Source organism: Megalobrama amblycephala, linkage group LG7 (assembly GCF_018812025.1).
Source record: "Megalobrama amblycephala isolate DHTTF-2021 linkage group LG7, ASM1881202v1, whole genome shotgun sequence".
Classification (NCBI taxonomy): domain Eukaryota; kingdom Metazoa; phylum Chordata; class Actinopteri; order Cypriniformes; family Xenocyprididae; genus Megalobrama; species Megalobrama amblycephala.
Window position 1 is genome coordinate 4808635 of NC_063050.1, and position 23391 is coordinate 4832025.

The following is a 23391-nucleotide window of genomic DNA, read 5'->3' on the forward strand; positions in this document are numbered from 1 at the left end:
TTTAATCTCTTCTAAACAATCTGAGAGAGGAAGACAGAAGAGTAGAATTTGGCTTGGATGATAAGTAGAGCTGGGTGTCGTCCGCATAGCAATGAAAACTAATGCCATATTTCCTGAAGATGTAACCAAGGGGTAATAAATAAATAATAAATAAAAGAGGGCCCAGAACAGAGCCTTGAGGAACACCAGTGGTAACAGATGAAGAATATGACCTGAAATTTTTGAGCTGAACAAATTGAGTGCATCCGGATAGATAGGATCTGAACCAGGAGAGAGGAACACCAGTGATACCTATAAAGAGTAATCTATCTAAAAGAACTTGATGGGAAATAGTATCAAAGGCTGCACTTAAATCAAGTAAGATAAGTATAGTTAATAGTCCAGAATCAGCTGCCATCAGCAGATCATTAACGACTTTTACCATGGCAGTCTCTGTACTATGCAATGGCCGAAAACCAGACTGGAATTTTTCAAACAAGCTATTTTTTAAGAGGTGAGCATGAACCTGAGATGCAACAACTTTTTCCAAGATTTTTGAAAGAAAAGGTCAATTGGATATTGGGCAAAAGTTGGAAAAATCGTTAGGATCGGCACCCGGTTTCTTGAGTCTTGGAGTTATAACAGCAACTTTAAAAGATGAGGGAACAATCCCAGAAGTTAGACAAGAGTGTATAATATCGGTTACAATACCAGATAAAGTGGATAAGCAGGCTTTAACCAAGTGAGTAGGGAGTGGATCTAACTGACAGGTGGAAGACTTAGATTGTCGGATGAGACATAATATTTCATCAACAGTCGAGAGTTCAAAACTATAGAATGAAGAGAGAGGTGAGTCATGGTAAAGCAGAAGAGGCAGATCACATGCCATGCTATTTTGAGGAGTTAATTGTTGATGGATATTGTCAATTTTAGTTGTAAAAAAGGTCATAAATTTGTTACACAAGTCACTAGAGTATAGGTGGGCAGGAAGGGTATCAGGAGGCCGTAAAATGTTATTTACTGTGATAAACAGAGAACTGGTGTTCCCTTCATCTGACCCAATTATAGCAGAATAATAATTGGATTTAGCAGTCAGTAAGTCCAATAGTAAGAATAGTAAGTCCAGTTTTAATGCATAGATGTTCCAAGCGACGTCCCTTAGTTTTAAGTTGCCTCAGTTCAGGTGTAAACCAAGGTGCAGAATGAGAAAAATATACAGTCCGAGTTTTTAGAGGTGCAAGCTTATCAAACACACTATGCAATACCTCATTATAGTGGGAAACTAAATCATCTGGAGTAGAAAATACATCTCTCATGAGGAAATTATCAAGCCCATCAGATAGATCAATATTCTTAACATTAACGAAATGAGATGGAACGACCCATGTTGGTTTTTTCTACCATTAAGTTAACACTGAATGATATTAACTTGTGATCTGATATGGGCAAGTCCAATGCTAGACAATTAGAAGGGGTTATACCAGAGCAGCAAATAAGGTCAAGAGTGTGATCTTTACAGTGAGTCGGAAAAATCGACAAATTGTTGTATTCCAAAACTGTCAAGACATGATATAAAATCTCTGGTGAGAGTGTTATTGACATTATCCATGTGTATATTAAAATCCCCCAATATAATAACATTGTGAGATGCAGAACACAGTAAAGTTAAAAATACAGAAAAATCATTTAAAAAAATTAGAATTGCTCCTGGGCGGGCGATAGACAGTAGCTATAACAGTAGGAACAGGTCCATTAATTTGTAAGACAGTGGATTCAAATGATTCATACAAAGGTACAGTTATGGGAGAGACTTTCCACTTCTCATTATAAAGTATCGCGAGCCCTCCTCCTCTACCAGAGGCATGGGGTTGACAGGTGTAAGCAAAGCCGGGAGGAACCGTTTGATTTAGCTGTGAGAAATCGTGAGGTTGTTGCCATGTTTCAGTCAAACAGAGGAAATCAAACTTACTACTAAATGTACTAAATGCATAAATATAAAAAGTATAAAGATGACTTACAGTGCTCTTCTGGTGTTTCTGATCACTGGCATTAGTCTCTCCAGGTCTTCTTCAGATGGGCTGTATTTCTGCAGTTCAAACATCTCTTGAGTCTCTTCTGACATCAGTAGCACAAACACCAGAGCTGACCATTGAGCAGAGGAGAGATTCTGTTCTGAAAGATTTCCTGAGCTCAGATTCTTCTGAATCTCTTCCTCAAAGTCATCTTTCAGTTCTCTCAGACAGCAGAAGAGATTAATGGTCCTCTCTACTGATTCCTCCTTCTCTATTGCCTTTTTGATATAATCAGCAGTTTCTTTGACATTCTCTGTTTTCAGATCCAGTGCTGGCAGCAGTTCCTTCAGGTCACTCTGATTGGACTCCAGTGAGAGACCCAAGAGGAACCGGAGGAAAAGGTCCAGGTGTCCGTTCTCGCTTTCTAAAGCCTTGTTGATCGCAGACTTGTGAAGGCCAATTAGTGATCTTCTGAAGAGTTTCCATATCAGTATTTCTATCCAAGATTGAAGAAATGGGTTTGCCCCTGAACTTCTGTAAGTTAAAAACACATAGAGAGCAGCGAGGAACTCCTGGACACTGAGATGTATGAAGCTGTAAACGTTTCTCACTAAAATGCCTGTTTTCTTCTGAAAGATCTGAGTGCATAACCCAGAGTACACTGACCCTTCACTGACATCTAGTCCACACTCCTTAAGATCTTCTTGGGAGAAATTCAACATACCTTTCTGTAGCTGTTTAAAAGCCAGTTTCCCAAGCTTCAGAAGAATCTCATCAAAAGACTTGGCTTCGGGCATAGGTGTACGACCATCATGATATTTTTTCCCCATCTGTTGCTTCTGAGAAAGTAAGAAGTTTGTGTACATCCCTGTGAGAGTTGTTGGTACTTTGTCATTGCTCTCTTGATCCAGCAGAGGCTGAAGAACAGTGAGAGAGATCCAGCAGAAGATGGGGATGTGGCACATGATGTACAGACTCCTGGATTTCCTCATGTGATGGATGATGGTTTCAGCAACTTCAGGACTGCTGTTTTTGATGAAGTATTGTTCTATTTGCTCATCGTTGAATCCTCGCACCTCTATTACCTGATCAATGTAATCTCTGGGTATCAGGCCAGTTGCTGCAGGTCTGGATGTGATCCAAACAAGAGCCGAGTGAAACAGATCTTTCTTGACCAGGTTTGTTACTATCCTACTCACTGTTGTTTTTTCATGAACATCTGTTAATTTGTCATCCTCATCAAAACTCAACTGGAAGCGACATTCATCCAGCCCATCAAAGATGAACATGACCTTACCTTCATCTTCAGGAAGAGAGGGCAGTTCTTCAGTTCTTCCACTAAAGAAGTGTTTGTGAAGCAGATCCATGAGACAGCACTTTTTTGTTTCTATCCTATTCAGTTCACGGAATGGAAGTGGAAATATGAAGTCTATATCCTGATTTTCATTTCCTTTAGCCCAGTCAAGGATGAATTTATTGACAGAGACAGTTTTTCCCGCCCCTGCAATGCCCATCATCAGCACTTTTTTGTTTTGTCGACCCATGTGGTTTTTGAATATGTCATTGCACTGGATTGGCGTGTCCTTGGCAGAAAATTGGTTGTGACTCAATTCAGTCAGTATCACCTCATGGTCATTCACTATTCCTCCAGTCACATTCTCCACTACATACAGATCAGTGTAAATATCATCCACATATTTCTTATGACCCGTCTTAGAATCACCAACTAATATCCGCTTGTAGTCCTCTTGTAATTTCTTCTTCAGTTTGCAGCTGATCTTTCTGTAATCAGCTTCATGGCCCTCTGCAGTTGAGCCTTTGAAAAAGATGAACAGATGGCAAAGAGTAAGCAAACCATTTTGTAATAAACCAGGGCCCATATTTATCAAGCTTCTCAAAGTGCCATTTTACTCTTAAAGGGTCATGAAAACTCAAAACACTTTTTTTGAGGTGTAAACAGATATGTATAGGCTGCACATCATTGAAAACACTAAAGGTACTCATCAATGTTATTGATAAGTGAAAAATAGTTATTTTTGCATTTTTCAGAGTGATTTCTGTCTTCCGGTTTGAAAAGCTGAGTCGGAGCAACGTCACAAAATCTGACTTAATCGTGTACTTTTGGCCCAAGTATGGGCATGGTCGAACATGCTGACGTAGACCGTTTCGAGCGATTCTCGACATATATTCATGACATAAAGCTCATTTAATCCAATCACTGCGCTGTAGTATGCATAAGATTATAATTGCGGTATTATGCATGAAGTATCACTTTTTTCACCTCGGTCTCTTGTCATTCAGAGACATATCGTTGGTGTTCGTTTGCTCAGTGCTACAACACAATGTGTTTTCCTGCGACGTGACCAGAGCAGAGGTTTGTGTGCATGTGGATTGTTTTGCTGTGATCTACCAGCACAAATGGAAAATATGTTCGCGTGAGATCGCATTACAGCGGAGAATTCAAATGTCATAAAAGTGTGGTTCATCACCTCAGCCTGCTCTAGCTGCATTCAAACACGAGAGCCGTAGGCTCTGTTTACCTCAGCACAGCAGCACATGTGTTGTTTGTATTTTGCTCGCGATGCGGTCAGAACTGGAGTTTGAATACGAACACATGAAAAATACGATTGTTATTTTGATATACACGCGGAGCGCGCATATGCTCGGTTTCAGCGCGGAGCTCCACGATGAGTTTAATAACACTAGCCACGTGACACATAGCTCATACAGAATAAAGTATCCGTGTTTAAAGTTTTTATTTCACACATTCTCCTGCACCAAACATTAACCAGCATGGTGTAGTTATGCACACATATTTCATCAAGTCTTCTTCAAATGAATTATATGTGCAAACTGGATACTGATACAGTGGTGTAGCCTATCTGAACACGACGACACGATTATTATAAAAGACTGATTTTGAGACTGCAGTGCTCGTAAACGTAATCAAAGTAGCCTATTATTAGCCCTATTAAATATTCTTTCCCATTTCTCCCTTGTGCTTGGGAGTTTGTTGTCATTTTCTCCGTGCTCATGTATTAATATTCATTATTCTGTATAATGAGTGTGTTGTATGTCTGTGCTTCATTGGTTGTTCTCTCCCCTCTTCTCCCCCTCTACACTCCCACTTTTCCAGAGCTTTACACGCCCATTTTAACAGACTGTTTTTAAGCTTTGAGGTGTGAACGACCAGGGTAAAACAGGGGGGATTCATGACCCTTTAAAGCCACAGAGCCTGAAATCAACTGAAGATAAAAGAAGACATTAAATCTCTCAAGATCTCAGCAGAAGTTCTTTTTGAGAATTAACAGGTTTAGATGTTGATGTTTTATTGTTGATGTTGATGTTTGGTCACCATTATGGTGGTCAGTGTTTCCTTTAGTTGGGCAGTTTGACTCTTGCCTTTTTGTGTGAGTTTGTGGTCTTTGTAACAGTGTTTACCAAAACACATCATTTATTGAAAAGAAACCAGAAACAAAGATGATTTGTTGATATAGTTTTCGTCATCATGAAACAAAGTCATTTGCTAATCATACTCCTGACTATGGAAGTAAATTAATGCTAAATGTTTTTGAAATAAAAAGCTTGTTGAATTGCACTAATTGAAAAAAATATGCATTACATTAGCTGTGCTTGCATTTAGATGCATTGTATTTTTAATGCTTTCATTTTTATGGGCTGAAATTCAACATGGTCGTATATTTAAGCTGTGAATATTTCAATTTAAAATATTTCATACACATTTTCATTATTACAAATTCAATAATTTATATTCACCTTTCAGATTTCACTTCCAAAATTTTCATTCTGTTTAAAAATACAAACTATAAGATTCGACTGGCAATTTTCGGTCCATATTATTTCGCTTTACAAATTCGCTTCCACAAATTCAGAGGTTCAAATTTAGCAGAAAATTCAACATTTCATGTTGAAAAGGCCCAGTATTTTCCATACTATTTACTGATTTGATGTTGATATGATTGACAGACTAGTCGGGCCCGCCCATAAGAAGGACGACATTTTAGTTCTTACAGCTCTGTCAACTGCTCGCTATAAAGTTGCTTTCATTGTGTGTGCGTTCGAAAGAAGTAAGTGTGTTTTTTTATATCTTATGTTTATATGATTCTAACATCTTGTTAGTGTGAGAATTCGAGTTTTAATCTGTTACCGGTCCATTCCTCATAACTGCGTCATCTCATAAGTGCGCGAGTCCGGAGCGTATCCAGCCATCTATAACGCGCACATTTAATATAGCGAGTGTGTGTATTGCATTATGATTATTAAGATATTAATATGTTAATCAGCATATAGGGTTTTTGCTTGTGAATAAACTTTCCAGGCAGTATTGTTTGGCATATTTATGACTGTTATTTCTGCTAATGCACGGTAATGCACTGTTAAATAATGGCGCTCTATCTAATTGTTTTATTTAAATATTTACTGCTGCTGTTATTATGTATAGTGTATTATTTCAGTTGTGATTTATTATGTATATTTCTTTATTCATTTTAGACACCACACACGTGCCATATGTATGTGAAAGCGTGCATAATAAATGGAGCATCAGTTGAGCACCGACCTCTGGTTTTTGTGCGTTCTTACCGACGCCCCCTGGTGATCACAAATTAAAATAACAACGCCAGTACAGTCCTTTATATCTATTCAACATGGTCCTTCGAGCCGGATATCTGTGATTGCCATGGAATAAGATGTCCAGAGCCAGTGAAATGACAGAGTCTGATCCTGATGTCCGCAGACGGGTGCCAAGGCCCCCCACGTCACTTGGTGGATTACGAGGTAGAATACAGAGGCTTCCAGCACACATACCCACCTGTTTCCAGACTGCAACTCGCGCACCACAGAGAATCAGAAATGCAAGGTGCACTTTATCAGTCAGAGGGAGCTGCCGAGATGACACCCCTCACCCGATGGCAGGAGTTGGAGCAGGAGGAGGAAATTACTGGAGAACCATATGCAGACAAAGATGCTCAAGCAGTGATTCAGCAGCTCAGAGAAGAGAATCAGCAACTGCATCAAACCATTAGAGATATGAGACATAAGATAGAAATGGATGAAACAGCCTCATCACAGATTCCCGTCCCTCTGCCCCGTACCAAATCACCACGTGAGGCCTCTGTAACCCAGACTAAACTTAGACCCATGCCAGCTCCACGATCCCACAAGTCCATTGCAGATTGCAGTAGACAGGCTGCTAAAGAGACTGATAATACAGAAACACGCTATGGATCCCCTAAGTCTGTGGATGATGAACAGGTTAGTGTCTCTGCCATTTCAGATGACCTGTGCAGAATGAGTCTCAAGTCACCACCAGAGGGCAAGCCTGTCCCGTATCGCTCAAGTTCCCCTAGCCATCCTCAGTCAAAACGTTTGACCCAGTCTTATCCAGCACGCAGCCCAGAACGCTACACAAACTATGCCCCACATCAGCAACGGCTGCCTTATCGTGCCCCCTCACCTGTTCTTAGTTTTAGAGAACAGCCAGACTACAGCACAAGGCCTTATCATCCACCCAGAGACTTTATCCCTGATAGCCGCATACCTCCTACTAGAGAGAGCATCTATAGAGGTCCTACACCCTCCATTCCTGACTTTACAGCAGAGGACCCAAGGCAGTTTGCAAGGCTAAAGATATCGCTCGAGAATTTGCTGCCGCATGATGCCACGGAACAGTTCAAATACCAGATTTTGTTAGAGCATCTGAAATTTGAGGAAGCCCTTCTAATCGCAGACTCCTATAGTAACTCCCGTTATCCCTATACATACACCATGCAATCACTGTCTGAGCACTATGGACAGCCCCACCAGCTGGCATTGGGGAGAATTGCGGAACTGATGGATGGCCCTAACATTCGTAGCGGAGATACCCAGGCATTCAGGAGGTTTGCCCTCAGAGTCAGAGCATTGGTGGGGATGCTTGATCAGTTGGGTGACAAAGGAAGCATTGAGTTACAGTGTGGTTCACATGTAGCCAGACTCATGTCTAAACTGCCTCACGATCTTAGAGCCAATTTCAAAAGGTATGTTCACCCTCTCAGAAACCCCATACCAAACCTGCTTGATTTCTCACACTGGCTTGAGTTTGAACTGCAGGTTCAGCCCACAGATAGTAGAGTTTGTATAGGTGAGATGAAGGGACGTGGTGCTTTGCAGAAAGAGGCCCAGCGACCACGCAGACACCCTCTACAGGCAGCTGCCATTTTGCACAGTGCAGAGCAGTCCACAAGCATTACAGCTGCCATTAACTCAGAGACAGAAAGGCCTGGCAGGTCTGTGTACTGTCACTACTGTGACAATAAACAGCACTTCCTCAACCAGTGTAGTAATTTTGCACAGTTAACAAATGAGTTGAAAACTAACTGGATTAAGTTGAACAAGAGATGCTGGAGGTGTGGACGGAAACATCAGGCAGCCCAGTGCCGATTGAAAGTAACATGTAAGGTTTGCACAGAAAAGCACCTAACAGCCCTGCATGACATAAATAGCAGGTCCACAGTGACAAAGAACACTGAAGTTCAAAAAGAAAGTCAAACGCTATATCTGGATCGTCCAGTAGGGGGTAGCCAAATTCTCCTGAAACTCAGTAAGGTGCTATTACATCATGGCAAACATACTTTGATGACTTATGCCATTTTGGATGATGGTTCGGAGCGTACCATCTTACTTCATGATGCAGCACAGCAACTCCAACTGAATGGCCAACCAGAGAATCTCTCCTTGAGAACGGTCAGACATGATACTCAAGTTATTTCAGGCACCAAAGTGTCCTTTACACTTTCCCCTGCCTTTCAGCCCAATAAGAGATTCAAGATAAGGGGTGCATTCACTGCAGAACATTTAGGCTTAGCCAAACATTCACATCCAGTGCCAGCTCTACAGGAGAAATTCAAGCATCTCAAAGGTCTGCCTCTTCAAGGCTTTTCTCAAGTGCAACCACTGTTACTCATAGGCTCTGATCACCACCATTTGATTGCCCCTATAGAGCCAGTGCGTTTCGGACCACCAGGTGGGCCAGCTGGTGTTAAAACTAGGTTAGGCTGGACACTGCAAGGGCCTGCAAATGTAGTTCAGCACCAGTTACCAGCACAGCAGTGTCTTTTCACATCCGTTGCCTCCCCAGCATCAGAGCTCCTGCAACATGTTGAAAGACTCTGGCAGTTAGACACTTTACCTTACCGTAATGAGAAAGTGGTGACACGCTCACGATGTGATCAAGAGGCCATAGATATGCTTGAGGCCAAGACGGTAAGGGTGAATGTAGATGGAGTGCTCAGGTATGCTACACCCCTCTTACGCAAAAAAGAGATGCCCAAGCTGACAGCACCGAAGGAGGCAGTCCTCCCCCACCTCAGAGGTTTGGAAAAGCGTCTTAGTAAAGATCTAGAGTTGGCCAAAGCATACAACCAGGAAATTGAAAGGCTGGAGCAATCTGGTTATGCAGTTAAACTGGCTCCTGAGGCTGTAGACCAGACCCCTGAATCTTGGTACATACCTCACCATATGGTACACCATAATGGTAAAAACAGAGTAGTGTACAATTGCTCCTTCCAGTTTGAGGGCCATAATCTCAATGAGTATATCTTACCAGGGCCCACTCTCACTTCCACATTGCTAGGTGTACTACTTCGCTTCAGAGAGCATACGGTGGCTATCACAAGCGACATCAAAGGCATGTTTCATCAGATTCGTCTACTGCCAGAGGATAAGCCACTGCTCAGATTTCTGTGGAGAAATATGCAGCGTGAGAACCCTGTAAATGTGTATGAGTGGCAAGTGTTACCCTTTGGAACTACTTGCAGCCCATGCTGTGCAACCTTTGCTGTACTGAAGCATGTCCGTGACCACACCCAACCAGATGAAGATGTACGCTTGTCCGTAGAAAGACATTTCTACGTCGACAATTTCCTTCAAAGTGTACCTTCCACAGACAAAGCCACTGAACTGGTGAATAAACTACAAGCTCTTCTCTCTTCAGGTGGGTTTGAACTTAGACAGTGGGCTAGTAACATTCCTTCTGTTGTTGCCCACCTTCCAGTAGAAGCCAGATCGGAGAAGAATGAGCTGTGGCTCTCAGAAAAGCAGTGGAATGTCTCAGAATCCACCCTGGGTCTACGATGGCTTTGCCAAACAGACACTCTTGGCTACAAAGCACGGCAGCTAGAACCACAAGTGCCCACAATGAGATATATCTATCACGTTCTAGCCAGTCAGTATGACCCTTTGGGTTACATGATCCCATACACAACAAGAGCCAAAGTCCTGGTACAACGATTGTGGGACAAAAAACGCGACTGGGATGACCCGAAGCTGCCAAGTGACCTTCATCAAGCCTGGTGCACGTGGGAGGAGGAGCTGCAGGACATTGAGAGAATTGCCATCCCACTATGTTATAGCAGCCCCCAAATGGATTCTGAGGCTTGCATAAGAGACATTCATATATTTTGTGATGCTTCAGATCATGCATACGGGTCAGTTGCATATCTCAGAACACAAAATGTGGAAGGCCATGTGGAGGTTGCATTCATTGCAGCAAGATCTAGAGTGGCACCTAAACGCCAGTTGTCTATACCGAGATTAGAACTATGTGCAGCACTCACAGGGGCCCAGTTGGCAAGGCTTCTAGAAAGAGAACTCACCCTGGCCATTCGGCAGCTGACCTTATGGAGTGACTCTAAAACAGTGCTGACATGGATTCAGTCAGAATCTTGCAGATATAAAGTGTTTGTGGGCACGAGAGTTGCCGAGATTCAGGAGCTGACTTCTCCTCAGGCATGGCGGTACGTTAAGTCTGAAGACAACCCTGCAGATGACATCACTCACGGTAAATCACTCTGGCAGCTCTCTCAGCCTTCTAGATGGAACCGAGGGCCAAACTTTCTCTGGCAGGACCCAAAATCCTGGCCCAATGACCCAGTGGAGCCAGCCACAGACAGCACAGAAGAGAAAAAGGTGAGCTTCTGTGGTCTTACTACAATAGATCTTTCTAAGGCTATGCAAGACTTCTCTCAGTTTCACAGTTTCCTAGAACTGGTTGAGAAAAGAGCACTAGAACAGTATGGACAAACGAAACAGTCAGAAGATTTATCTGCTTCAGACTATGCAACAGCTGAGATCTCTCTTCTAAAGGAAGCACAAGCGACATGCTTCCCTGCTGAAATTGCGGCATTAACGGCTGGCAAACCTTTGCCTTCTAACAGCCGGTTACTCACACTTGCCCCAGAGCTTGATAAGTCTACTGACCTCATAAGAGTAGGTGGCCGTCTACGTTACAGTGATTTGCTTGACCAAGAGACTGCTCACCCCATAATCCTTGAACCCAAACACCCCCTTAGTCAACTTTTAATTCAGCATTTTGATGAAAAATTACATCACCCAGGGCCAGAAAGAGTATTTGCTGAGATACGACGCCGATACTGGATTCTGAGAGGCCGAGAGGCTGTACGTCGACATCAACAAAAGTGCAGTGAGTGCAGAAAATGGCGCGGGAAACCTGAAATCCCACGTATGGCTGATTTGCCACCTGCACCGTCTTCGCCTCTACCAACCTGCATTCTATTCAACTGGTGTTGACTCTTTTGGGCCTTTCACAATTAAAATAGGACGGCGCAATGAGAAACGATGGGGAATTATTTTTAAATGTATGACCACTAGAGCAGTATATATTGACGTGCTGACCAACATCAGCTCAGATTCATTCCTCATGGCGTTACGCCGATTCATTGCACGCAGAGGAAAACCCCATGAACTCTTTTCGGACCAGGGGACTAATTTCAGAGGAGGTGAACGAGAATTGTCAGAAGCATTCACAGCCCTGCAGCCCACCCTGCAGAGCCAACTTGCAAAGCAGCAAATCCAGTTTCACTTTAATCCCCCAGGAGCTCCCCACTTCGGTGGTATATGGGAAAGAGAAATCAGGTCCCTGAAAGCTGCACTTAACCAGACTCTTGGAGCACAACATGTGCCTGAGGAAGTGCTGACTACAGTCCTTGTAGAAATCGAAGGAATCCTGAACTCTAAACCCTTAGGGTATGTGTCTTCAGATGTGGCAGATGTTGATCCTATCACTCCAAACATCCTTCTCATGGGGCGGCCGGACTCCGACTTACCACAGGTTGTATACCCCAAGTCAGAGCTACTGAGCAAGAAGCGCTGGAGACACAGTCAGATCCTCGCTGATCATTTCTGGGCACACTTCATAAAGCGGTATCTACCTGAATTACAAACCCGTTCAAAGTGGATGACTGAAGGGGCCAAGAACTTGGAGACTGGAACTGTGGTGATGATAGTTGACCAGCAACTTCCCAGGGCACTTTGGCCAGTGGGTAAGGTCACAGACACATTACCAGGAGCTGATGGTCAAATCCGAACTGCTGAAGTGCAAGTGGGTGATCGTAAATATGTTAGACCCGTAAGTAAGCTAATCCGTTTGCCAGTATTACCAAATGATGACAAAGACTCTTAAGCCTTTTCTGTATTGAATTTACTACGTAAATTGGGGCGGCTGTTGAAAAGGCCCAGTATTTTCCATACTATTTACTGATTTGATGTTGATATGATTGACAGACTAGTCGGGCCCGCCCATAAGAAGGACGACATTTTAGTTCTTACAGCTCTGTCAACTGCTCGCTATAAAGTTGCTTTCATTGTGTGTGCGTTCGAAAGAAGTAAGTGTGTTTTTTTATATCTTATGTTTATATGATTCTAACATCTTGTTAGTGTGAGAATTCGAGTTTTAATCTGTTACCGGTCCATTCCTCATAACTGCGTCATCTCATAAGTGCGCGAGTCCGGAGCGTATCCAGCCATCTATAACGCGCACATTTAATATAGCGAGTGTGTGTATTGCATTATGATTATTAAGATATTAATATGTTAATCAGCATATAGGGTTTTTGCTTGTGAATAAACTTTCCAGGCAGTATTGTTTGGCATATTTATGACTGTTATTTCTGCTAATGCACGGTAATGCACTGTTAAATAATGGCGCTCTATCTAATTGTTTTATTTAAATATTTACTGCTGCTGTTATTATGTATAGTGTATTATTTCAGTTGTGATTTATTATGTATATTTCTTTATTCATTTTAGACACCACACACGTGCCATATGTATGTGAAAGCGTGCATAATAAACGGAGCATCAGTTGAGCACCGACCTCTGGTTTTTGTGCGTTCTTACCGACGCCCCCTGGTGATCACAAATTAAAATAACAACGCCAGTACAGTCCTTTATATCTATTCAACATTTCACATCCGGGAACTGTAGGAAAAGTAGTACAGTGCCGATGCATGATCTCTATCTGCTGTTAGTCTTCTTCACCAGCAGGTGCCGCTAGCAGCTGTTTACAAAGACGTGCAGCGGCTAGTAAGTCATCATTCATTCATAAAAACGGATTTACAGAAATAGAGCAAGCGGTAAGTGAATGTGTGATGATTATCAGGGCCAGTATAAATTATGCAGAAAAGCTGATAAAGACACAAAAGCTGCATTTATGTTTAATTCAGTGTCTTTACGGTTACTTTACCTGTGTAGGCTACAGCTTTCTCTACAGTGAACAAGATAACGTTATTGCCCGATGCTGGTGTACAGATCAAACGTTAAATCTGAGGTAGACATATATTTCTCCATGTTGTTTAGTTTCCTTAACTTTATATCACAGCACTGTGTTGTAATACTAGGGTTTCCCTCATCCGTCACAGGATTCCCCTGCCATCAGGACATATAAAACACTTAACACGGCTTAATGGACTCGTACAGTGATATAAAAGACCAAACTTGCACCTCATTTGTGATGTAGGTTGTACTATATGCTCCAAGAAAGCAGATACTGGCATAAAGTTAGATTGATGCTGAACGTTTGATATTAGTAAATTTAGGGACCGTCTCTAAAGTTACAACATTGGTATTCACGTTTCTACCTTCAATAGCGTTTAAAGAGAATGATTTACAGTCACAAAACCACCTGTAAAGCGTTCATCTAGGTGTCAGGTACAACAGTGATGCGCCCTACTCTCTCTCTCTCTCTCTCTCTCTCTCTCACACACACAAAAACACACACACTCAACACGTGAACTCACACAAACTCTTGTACACACACTCTTGATTTTAATAATGTATTAGTAAATGCTGAAATTAACATTAATAAAGTTTAATAAGTGCTGTAGCAGTGTGGTTCATTGTTACTTCATATTAACTAGTTAATATAAAGTGTTACCTTTTATTTTAATAAACATCAAAAATCTAAAAGGTTTGCATTATACCTGACACCTAGATGAACACTTTACAGGTGGTTTTGTGACTGTAAATCATTCTCTTTAAACGCTATTGAAGGTAGAAACGTGAATACCAATGTTGTAACTTTAGAGACGGTCCCTAAATTTACTAATATCAAACGTTCAGCATCAATCTAACTTTATGCCAGTATCTGCTTTCTTGGAGCATATAATACAACCTACATCACAAATGAGGTGCTAGTTTGGTCTTTTATATCACTGTACGAGTCCATTAAGCCGTGTTAAGTGTTTTATATGTCCTGATGGCAGGGGAATCCTATGACGGATGAGGGAAACACTAGTATTACAACACAGCGCCGCGATATAAAGTTAAGGAAACTAAACAACAGAGAGAAATATATGTCTACCTCAGATTAGTTTGATCTGTACACCAGCATCGGGCAATAACGTTATAATCTCGTTCACTGTAGAGAAAGCTGTAGACTACACAGGGTCCCTGGGCTGTCTAACTGGAGCTCAGCCAGTTTTGTCCACGGTTTCCATGGAGGCCCCACATGGGTTAGCCCAAATGAAATGAACACTGCTCAGTGTGCACACTACAGGCTGTTAAATGTGACACAGAAACATGCTGGAGTTAATGAGATAATTAGGTGATAACGAGAAGAATCACTGAAGGACAGAGGAACAACAAGAACTACGACTTCAGTCACAGCCTTCGATGAAATCAACTGAAGATAAAGGACATTAAATCACTGAAGATCTGATTAAACATCTCCACAAACAGCATTACCAGCTTCACTTATTACTAACCAGACTGACTTTATTTCTGACGTACATCTACAGAAGCTCTTACTGAGAATAAACAGAGGTTTAGATGTTGATGATTTGTTGGTAATAATAGTTTGGTTTGATGTCACCATTATCGAGGTCAGTGTTTGCTTTAGTTAGGCAGTTTTACTCTTGACTTTTTTAGTGTTAGTTTTTCTCTGGCTGTTGTAACTGTTTGTAATGGTGAGAAAAACAAGAGACAATGTGATCAGCTGCTTGATGATAAGAATATGATCATCATGTATTGGCTTAATTCACTGATTTAATTGATGAGCTTTATTGAACAAAATGTCATTAACTTTCTGCTGGATTTCTACTCACAGACAGACATCACGAATCAGCGTATGAAACTCAACAACGGTGACATGCTTCATGCCGCAATGCATTCTGGGTGCCTCATACAAAACTCATCCTTAGCTACCAGAATGCATTGCAGCATGAAGCATGTCACCATTGTTGAGATTCATACGCTGATTCTTGTTAATCATATTGATCATATTCTTATCATCAAGCAGCTGATCACATTGTTTCTTGTCTTTCTTTCCATTACAAACAGCTATAGTAGCCAGAGAAAAACTAACACTAAAAAAGTCAAGAGTAAAACTGCACAACTTAAGAGATTTAATGTGTTTTATCTTCAGTTCATCTAAGGCTGTGACTGAAGGCTGTGATCTTGTTGTTCCTCTGTGCTTCTGCTCGTTATCACCTAATTATCTCATTAACTCCACAGCATGGTTCTAACAGCCTGTAGTGTGCACACTGAGTAGGGTTAGTCCAGATGAAATGAACACACGTGGGGCCTTCATGGGAACTGCAGACAAAACTGGCTGAGCCCCAGATAGACAGACCAGGTGACACCCATCTAGGCCCCACATGGCTGTGCTGGGATGAACAGGCTCTACAATTGTTAAGTTATTTGTTAAAGCAGGGGTTCTCAAACCTGTCCTGGAAGACTCACATTCTGCATATCTCCTTTATCTGACACACCAAATTCAGGTCTTGCAGTCTCTACTAATGCCATGAGGAGTTGAATCAGGTGTGTTAGATGAGAGACATATAAAATGTGCATCACTAAGGGAACTTTCTGCGAACTCCTGCTTTAAATCAACAAACATTCAGCTAAAAGTCAGTTATGTAAATGTAACATTATACTGTACCTTCATCGATCCTTGTTGGTGTATTGTGTCTTGCAGCATTTGAAAAATAGTTGATTTTTACTGGGCCTGTGATAATGTTTCTATCGAGAAAAAGAGCATTTACACTTCCACCTCTGTCAGCTGTTACATCAACACTGACTGCAGTGTCAGTGTTACTGCTCATCTGCACTGAAATGGAGACAAAGGCACATATTTAAGATTCTTACAGAGATATCATGACATTAGAGCTGTAATATTAATGGTCATTCTCTTTATTACCATCCTTGTATTTGTTCAGGAATATTGTTCTGGTTCATCTTCTGTAGTGTCTTCAATATAAATCAGACTACTACATGATCTGAGTTGAAGTTAACAGTTTACTTTCTGTTTGCAGCAACAAACAAACACTGCATGCGTCCCACATCTTCTTAAACTAACTTTACAGGTAAGAACACAACACTTGTACTACAAAAACGACACCTAGTGGTTACTCCAGGATACTACATCTTCTTTAGGATGCTCAGTGTCTAGATGGCAATATAATAATCTTCTACTAAAAACTTTATTAAGTTCTTTAAAAGCGGGCGTACAGGGTGCGATTTTTGCCGTCTACGAGTTCGCATGCGATTTTTTTCAATTGCGTGGAAATCGTTGATGCTCGCATGGTCGCGGCTCGTATCATGTGCGAGGAATTACGAGCCGAGCAGAGTGCCTTACCAGCAGTTCCCGACCTCCCGATTATTTTTAAACGTGTCAAAAAAGTTCGGGAGCTATCGGTTTGAATTTGTGACGTGTGTGCGGTTGAAAGAGACAATTTTTCGATCTATCTGAAGTTGATCAATCAGGAGCTAAGAAAAACCACAGAAGAAAAAGAAAGATAGAGATGAAGATGACAGCGCCATTTGAAAAGGAGGATAAACTCGCTGAACTCTGGGCGAACGCTGTATGATGTGTCAAGCAGTGTATCATGACAGGGTCGTCCGAGATGATATTTTACAGCGGATCACCCAAGAGCTACAGTTATCAGGTTAAAAAATAAATTATACGTCTCGACTCATGTCCGCTCTTGATCACATGAAATTTCTTTGTACAACTGTACTATACGTTGGTTGCCATTAAAGAAAACATAGTTTCATATTTATGTTTAAATATGCCTATTATAATGTTATTTATTTTTTTAATTTCATCTATTGGACTAAGACATGTGAACAGCATGAGTAAGATGCATCATAAGATGCGAATATATCTGAAGACATGGAGTGAGTCAGACATGATTTTGATCACTTCATTAAGTTTTGTTTTGTAGAAAACCTTTCTTTAAAGTATATTTCGTTTTGTAAAAATTGTATCTTAATTTTAATCAATGTTTCATCAACCAATTGCCTGGATTTAATCAATAAGAAGCAAATATATTCATTGGGAGCGATCACTGATCTCGAGCGCGTCTTATAGGTTAAATGAACTGAAACTCAAATCAACTGAAACTACAGGCTGCTTGCCTCACAGACACGAGAAAAATCCTATCTATAGAAAGCTTGAAATGTCTTCTTTTAAACAAAATAATTCAAAACGAAAAGAAATGGGCTACTCTCTGATTTATAATCCGAATATTATATATATATATATATATATATATATATATATATATATATATATATATATATATACACAGGGGTTAAATTGGGATTTGTTATGTGGGGGGGCTCTGTGGTTTCAGGGGTGCATGTGTATGCGAAGACAAACTAAAATATAACAAGTTGAGAGAGCCCTCTGCTATGAACACTAAAATGCTGATCAAAATCATTCTATAGATGCTGGTAGTGTGCAAAGCTACATCTGATGACGATAAAATCTTTCTGTAGGCCTGTGCCTTCTCCTTTGTGTCAGTATCAAATATAAGAGGGATGCTACCATTAAAGGACAGAATATAAATACAAAATACAGTGCTCGACATTAAGCCTTGTTTTGTGCTTGTCCTTTGGACAACTAAAATGGTAATTTACGTAAAAAAGTAGCTTGTCTGGAAAAAAATAGGATTTTTTTTTTGTGTAAATAAATATAAATATATAAATATAATTTATTCCGAAACAAGCAACATTCTCATCAGTGTTTTATCGGCAGCGACATATTTAAATCTGCATATTTATGTTATTTACCCTGGGGGTATTTTATTAACCTTTATAAAGGGCATCTCCCCCCCAATCTAATTCAATTTATGTTTAATGTTTTATTTCAAATTCTTACATTTGATCAATTAAAATAGTAAGACACTATAGGGCTGTTACAAATTAAATAATTTACACTGAAAAAGTACAACTGCATTCAATAATGTTTAGAGATTCTTTAAATATTTTTGAATATACAAATAAGAAATGTTAGTGGAAAATTTATACTTTTAAACATGAAATTAAACCGCCAGTAGATGGCGACAAGTGACCATCTTAATGAGTGAGCCACTGAGTCATTTATCCAAACGAATCATTCAAAAGGCTGAATCAAGAATGAAGCAGATTGGGACATTGAATCTTCACTCAACCGATTCGTTCAAAACGCTGAATCGTTCTAAACGGCTGAGCGCAGCTGTGAGATCCGCTGGATCTGCTTTATTTGGAACTATTTTCGCTGCTACAATAGCACAAAAAACAGGCATATTGCACCTAAAACGTAAGTAATTAATATTAACTACTTTATTGTTTATTGTTAACTGTTGTATGAAATTAGTGTAAATTTCAATCGAGGTGATATTCAGGAATTCAGCACTCTCGGTCGTGTGATGCTTAACTTTATCATATGTCGTAAATAGCTAGCTATAAAAACCTCACATATTGAATTTGTATTGCGACATGATAACTGAGTTTCTTTGTGTGAGCAGAGTTTATTTGTTTTGAATTCTCCTCAAGAGGTTACATGCGCCTCAACAGCGCAATAGCTATCACCGCCAATATACATTACATTTTACTATCCACTATCAATTGCCACTTAAGCTAAATTAATGATTCTCACATTTTGGTTGTTATTGACATTTTAATTAAGCTACTTATCTGGTCAGGCAAGTAAAATTCTCTTTCACATCAAAAAATCCACTTGCCCCGCAGTCCAGGACGTCAAGCCCTGGTAACCCTATGTGCCGGGGCTTAGCCCCGGACCAATTTAACCCCTGTATGTATATATATATATATATCTTTCTGCGCATATAAAAGTAAAAAGCAACTATCAAGAAAACAATATTTGCTTAATGAAGTGAAGAGATTTGACCATTTAGCCTCTCAGCGGCTTTCCCCTTTGATCACAAATCAGCTTCTCAAGGACTATGGAGAAAAAAAAAAATAGTAAGAACCTAGCAATAATAAGGCATGTTGCAGTGCATTCTGGGTGCCACCAATCAAAATTCCCCATCATGCATTGCTGCATAAATAAATTATGAGCTGAATTGTCTTAGTATTTTCCTTTATTGTCACAATTTTTTCTGCTGTTATGTGACTTTTTAGTAGCTTGTTTTCTAATGTTCAGAGTTGATCTGTTGATCAGAATATGTTGCTTGTCACCGTCGCTGAGGTTCACAGGCTGATTCTTCATGTCTGTGTGTGCGGCTTAATTTTTTTTTGAACAACAACTTTTATTTATGGATTTTTTTTTATGATCAGAGCAACCTCAGATTATATTGATAAAGCTGATCAATCTACTGTAGAATCACAGTGCTGCTGTAATCAATAATGTAAATCTAACTCAGAGATTGGGCTCTAAATGAGTTCAGTGATCTCAAGATGGCGGTGAGAATAGACACTACAGCTCAAAGCTCTACTTTTCAGTGCTTTTTTTTATTTGTTTTTGTATGTCCTTTTGGTTATTTTAACTCCGGTCTGTCGGCCAAACATTATCTACAGCTGACAAGAACTTCTGTTATTAGGATTACAGAGAGATAGGACTGTTTCAACAGAGTTTCTTCACTCTCATTACATACCAGCAGACATAGCAAGAACTACAATCTGTGGTTCGTAGTGCCGGAGCACAAAAGGAGGAGACGGCGTCGGGAGAGAAAGCAGAAACGGCGCCGCAGGGCGGGCACATGGGAGAGACTGAGAAAATCACCACATAAACCTCTGCTCCCCAGCCCTTTTCTTACAGACACAAAGTCTGTTGTGAATAAAATAGATGAGCCGAGGCTTCAGTTGGAGGACAACAGATACATCAGACACTACTGTGTGTTTATAATTTCAGAATTTCACCCTGGAAATACCCGACGCAGCTGAACTAGCAGGTCGTATTTAACATCATTACGACTGAAACCAGAACTCTCAGAAACAACGAGATGGGGGTCTTCGCATTTATATTAGAGAAAAATGGGCTAATAACACTAAGACTGTAGACGGCCACTGTGTTAACAGGAGGTGTTCATCACTACTGCTTGATTAATGCCTTAATGGACCCTTCGCTAAGCCCTGCCCTCCTCAGTTACTGTTGCTACGTCTGTCAAGCTTTCGTGCCTGGCAAGTCATTTACAGTATGTATCCACCGGTGTCAGACATTTCCAAGGAGATAATTAGTCATTTTTGGTGAACAGGTGAAATATCTGAGAGAGCGAGACAAAAGGGACTGCAGTATGAATTTGAGGGATATATCTACGACATAATATGCAACCGATTAGAAAATCATTTAACCAAAATTGAAGCTAAAGCTCCCAGCGCCGAGCAGCAGCCGCCTCGTATGCTGACCATTCAAATGTTCATCCACAGCAGGTTAAGTGAAATGTGTGAAAATAACCTAATAATTATAAATCAAACAGCTTATCCATAAATCTTGTGGCATAAACACAAGACATTAGCCTGAGCACTTTGCATTGATAACATTCTCCCGCTTATTTTAACGCGCCAGGCTAATGTTACTTCGTCTTGCCTTTAATCATCTTATTTTACGTTCAAATATGAATGAATGAATGAATGAGGCATTTATATAGCGCTTCCATATGTACAACTGTACACCCAAAGTGCTTTACAATCTTATCAGGGTCTCTCCTCATCCACCACCAAATATATGCATTATGAACAAAGAACCGTCATTTTTCCAAGCAATGATGTGCTGAGTTAGCTAACTGGCTAACTCGGGCTTACTGCACATCAATACATCATTGATGTCATGATAAATAACACAAAATTGTTGTACTTGCATTATTATAAGGGCAGGTTTAGGGTTGGGGTAGGTGTAGATGTTAATAAAGCCATAAACCATGTTAATATCACGCTGGAAGCACAATCTGATAGGTAATGTTAGAATTTTTTTTTAATTTTGTCAGATTTTGCTAACATTACCTACTGTTTAAGTGGGAGGTAGCAAAATCTGACAGGGTAGCACAAATAGTCAGAACACCAGCATTTCCTTTGGGTTTTAGGTTCCGGGAAGGGAAAAAAATTCCACCACCCCATCCAAACTTTTCAGATAGCGGGTATCAGATTTACACAATCCCTATGCACAACGCTTCGGCATGTTTCCTCGCTCGAAAGCTTGACAGACCTAGTTAAAGCTGTTAAACCACAATTGGCCTGTGGCGGTTTTCGGGCGTGGCTTAGCGAAGGGTCAATTATCTCATTAACTTTCTTATTGAATGCTCTTTGTGTTGACAACACCTCTGCCTAGAATGTTTTATTTTAAATCAAAATTTAGTTGAAAGAACGTTTGAGGAACATCATATCTTAAAAAAAATTGGAGAACATTCTTATAACAAAATTCTGTTAGCTAGGATGAGATTAAGTCCATGACTTGAATATGATTATTGGGTAAATATGTATTTCCCTGTACAGACAGTGATCATTATTTACCCTCAGTCTGTTTTGAATCAGCTTTAAAAGTGGAAGAAGCCTTCACATTGATGAATGAAAGTGACAGCAGATTACACAAACACATCAGGCTGAGCAAAGAGGAATGTTTGAGTTTAACAATGACTTCGTTCTTCACATTGAAACCATCACAGCAGTAAACAGACACTCCTAACAATGAAAGAAAACAATAAAATTAAATTTAATTTTTAAATATTACCTTTTTTTTGCCCCTGAAACTCCTTCAGCTCAGCGGTTTTCAGGTCCTCCAGTGATTCCTTAAGCAGGTCTTTAACAGACGCCATATTCCTTCACTGATTCACTTCTGCAGGACAAAATAAAAAAGATCTTTAGTATTTTTGTGATCAGATCGGGTCTCTTAGAGGCAAATCATTCAAACTCTTCTGTTAAACACCGCTGCAGAGGTGTAAAGTCCAGGGGTCAGAAAGTAAAGTCCTGCCATATCTTTATTCCACCCACTGAAGCAGTGTTAAAGTTAATGAGATAATTAAACCGAAATCAAGCAGAATCACCAAAGGAGAAAATCTCAATAAACATAAAATTTCTCAAGAGCAATTTTTGAAGGGGACACAAATAATACAACCAAAATTTTACTTAAAGGATATATGTAATGTTACACAGAAGAAAATTTTACTACTATTATTATTATTATTGTAGCATGAAGACTATGCCATTATGCTCATTGTTTCTCTTTGGTTCAGTGAAAAAACTGACTAAATTGGCCAAAATATTATTTTTCAAAATCATTTATTTATTGGAATATTTTTGAAGTTGTTTACAACCAAGTCACCAAAATATGATGAATACACATTGAGCAAAACCCAACACACAACAGTCAATCAATTAGCCTTATTAAAGTTCACATTTTACATTGCCTGCTTTTGTTCTTGGTGGCTATAAGGCTCAAATGATGTCACATAGGCTTTGTGATGTCATTTAAAGGACCAGAGTATTGCCCAGATAGCACACGTACGTCTGCAAGACGTCTGTTAAAGATTACTTCATCTGGAAAGCATCTGCTGTTTACAAACATCTAATAGACGTCTTTAAGATGTCAGTTTTACATACATTCTAAATCATAAACATCTTAAAGACGTCTTCTAAACGTCTATTTGACATCTGACAGGATACGTCCTATAGACGTATTCCAGATGAGTAAACACCCTAAATAATACGTCTTCCAGACGTAAACACACACATCAAATAGACATCTCCGAGATGTACGTGTGCTATCAGGGTATTCTTATCACAATGTTAGTTGATGTTGGTGTGGGTGACTTCCCAGATAGCACACGTACGTCTGCAAGACGTCTGTTAAAGATCACTTCATCTGGAAAGCATCTGCTGTTTACAA

The 23391-nt window shown here is 40.2% G+C and overlaps 1 protein-coding gene across 1 annotated transcript in view; it reads right to left on the bottom strand.

Annotated features, from left to right (window-relative positions):
- Positions 1 to 23391, bottom strand: part of LOC125271079 (NACHT, LRR and PYD domains-containing protein 3-like) — a 66571-nt gene that overhangs the window by 38796 nt on the left and 4384 nt on the right. The window contains exons 2-4 of the mRNA XM_048195017.1: positions 22237 to 22341; positions 16228 to 16395; positions 1998 to 3807 (exon numbers count right to left, since the gene is read on the bottom strand). Of these exons, the coding sequence (XP_048050974.1) occupies positions 1998 to 3807; positions 16228 to 16395; positions 22237 to 22321 (2063 nt within the window). The 5' untranslated portion in view covers positions 22322 to 22341. The remainder of the gene's footprint in view (positions 1 to 1997; positions 3808 to 16227; positions 16396 to 22236; positions 22342 to 23391) is intronic.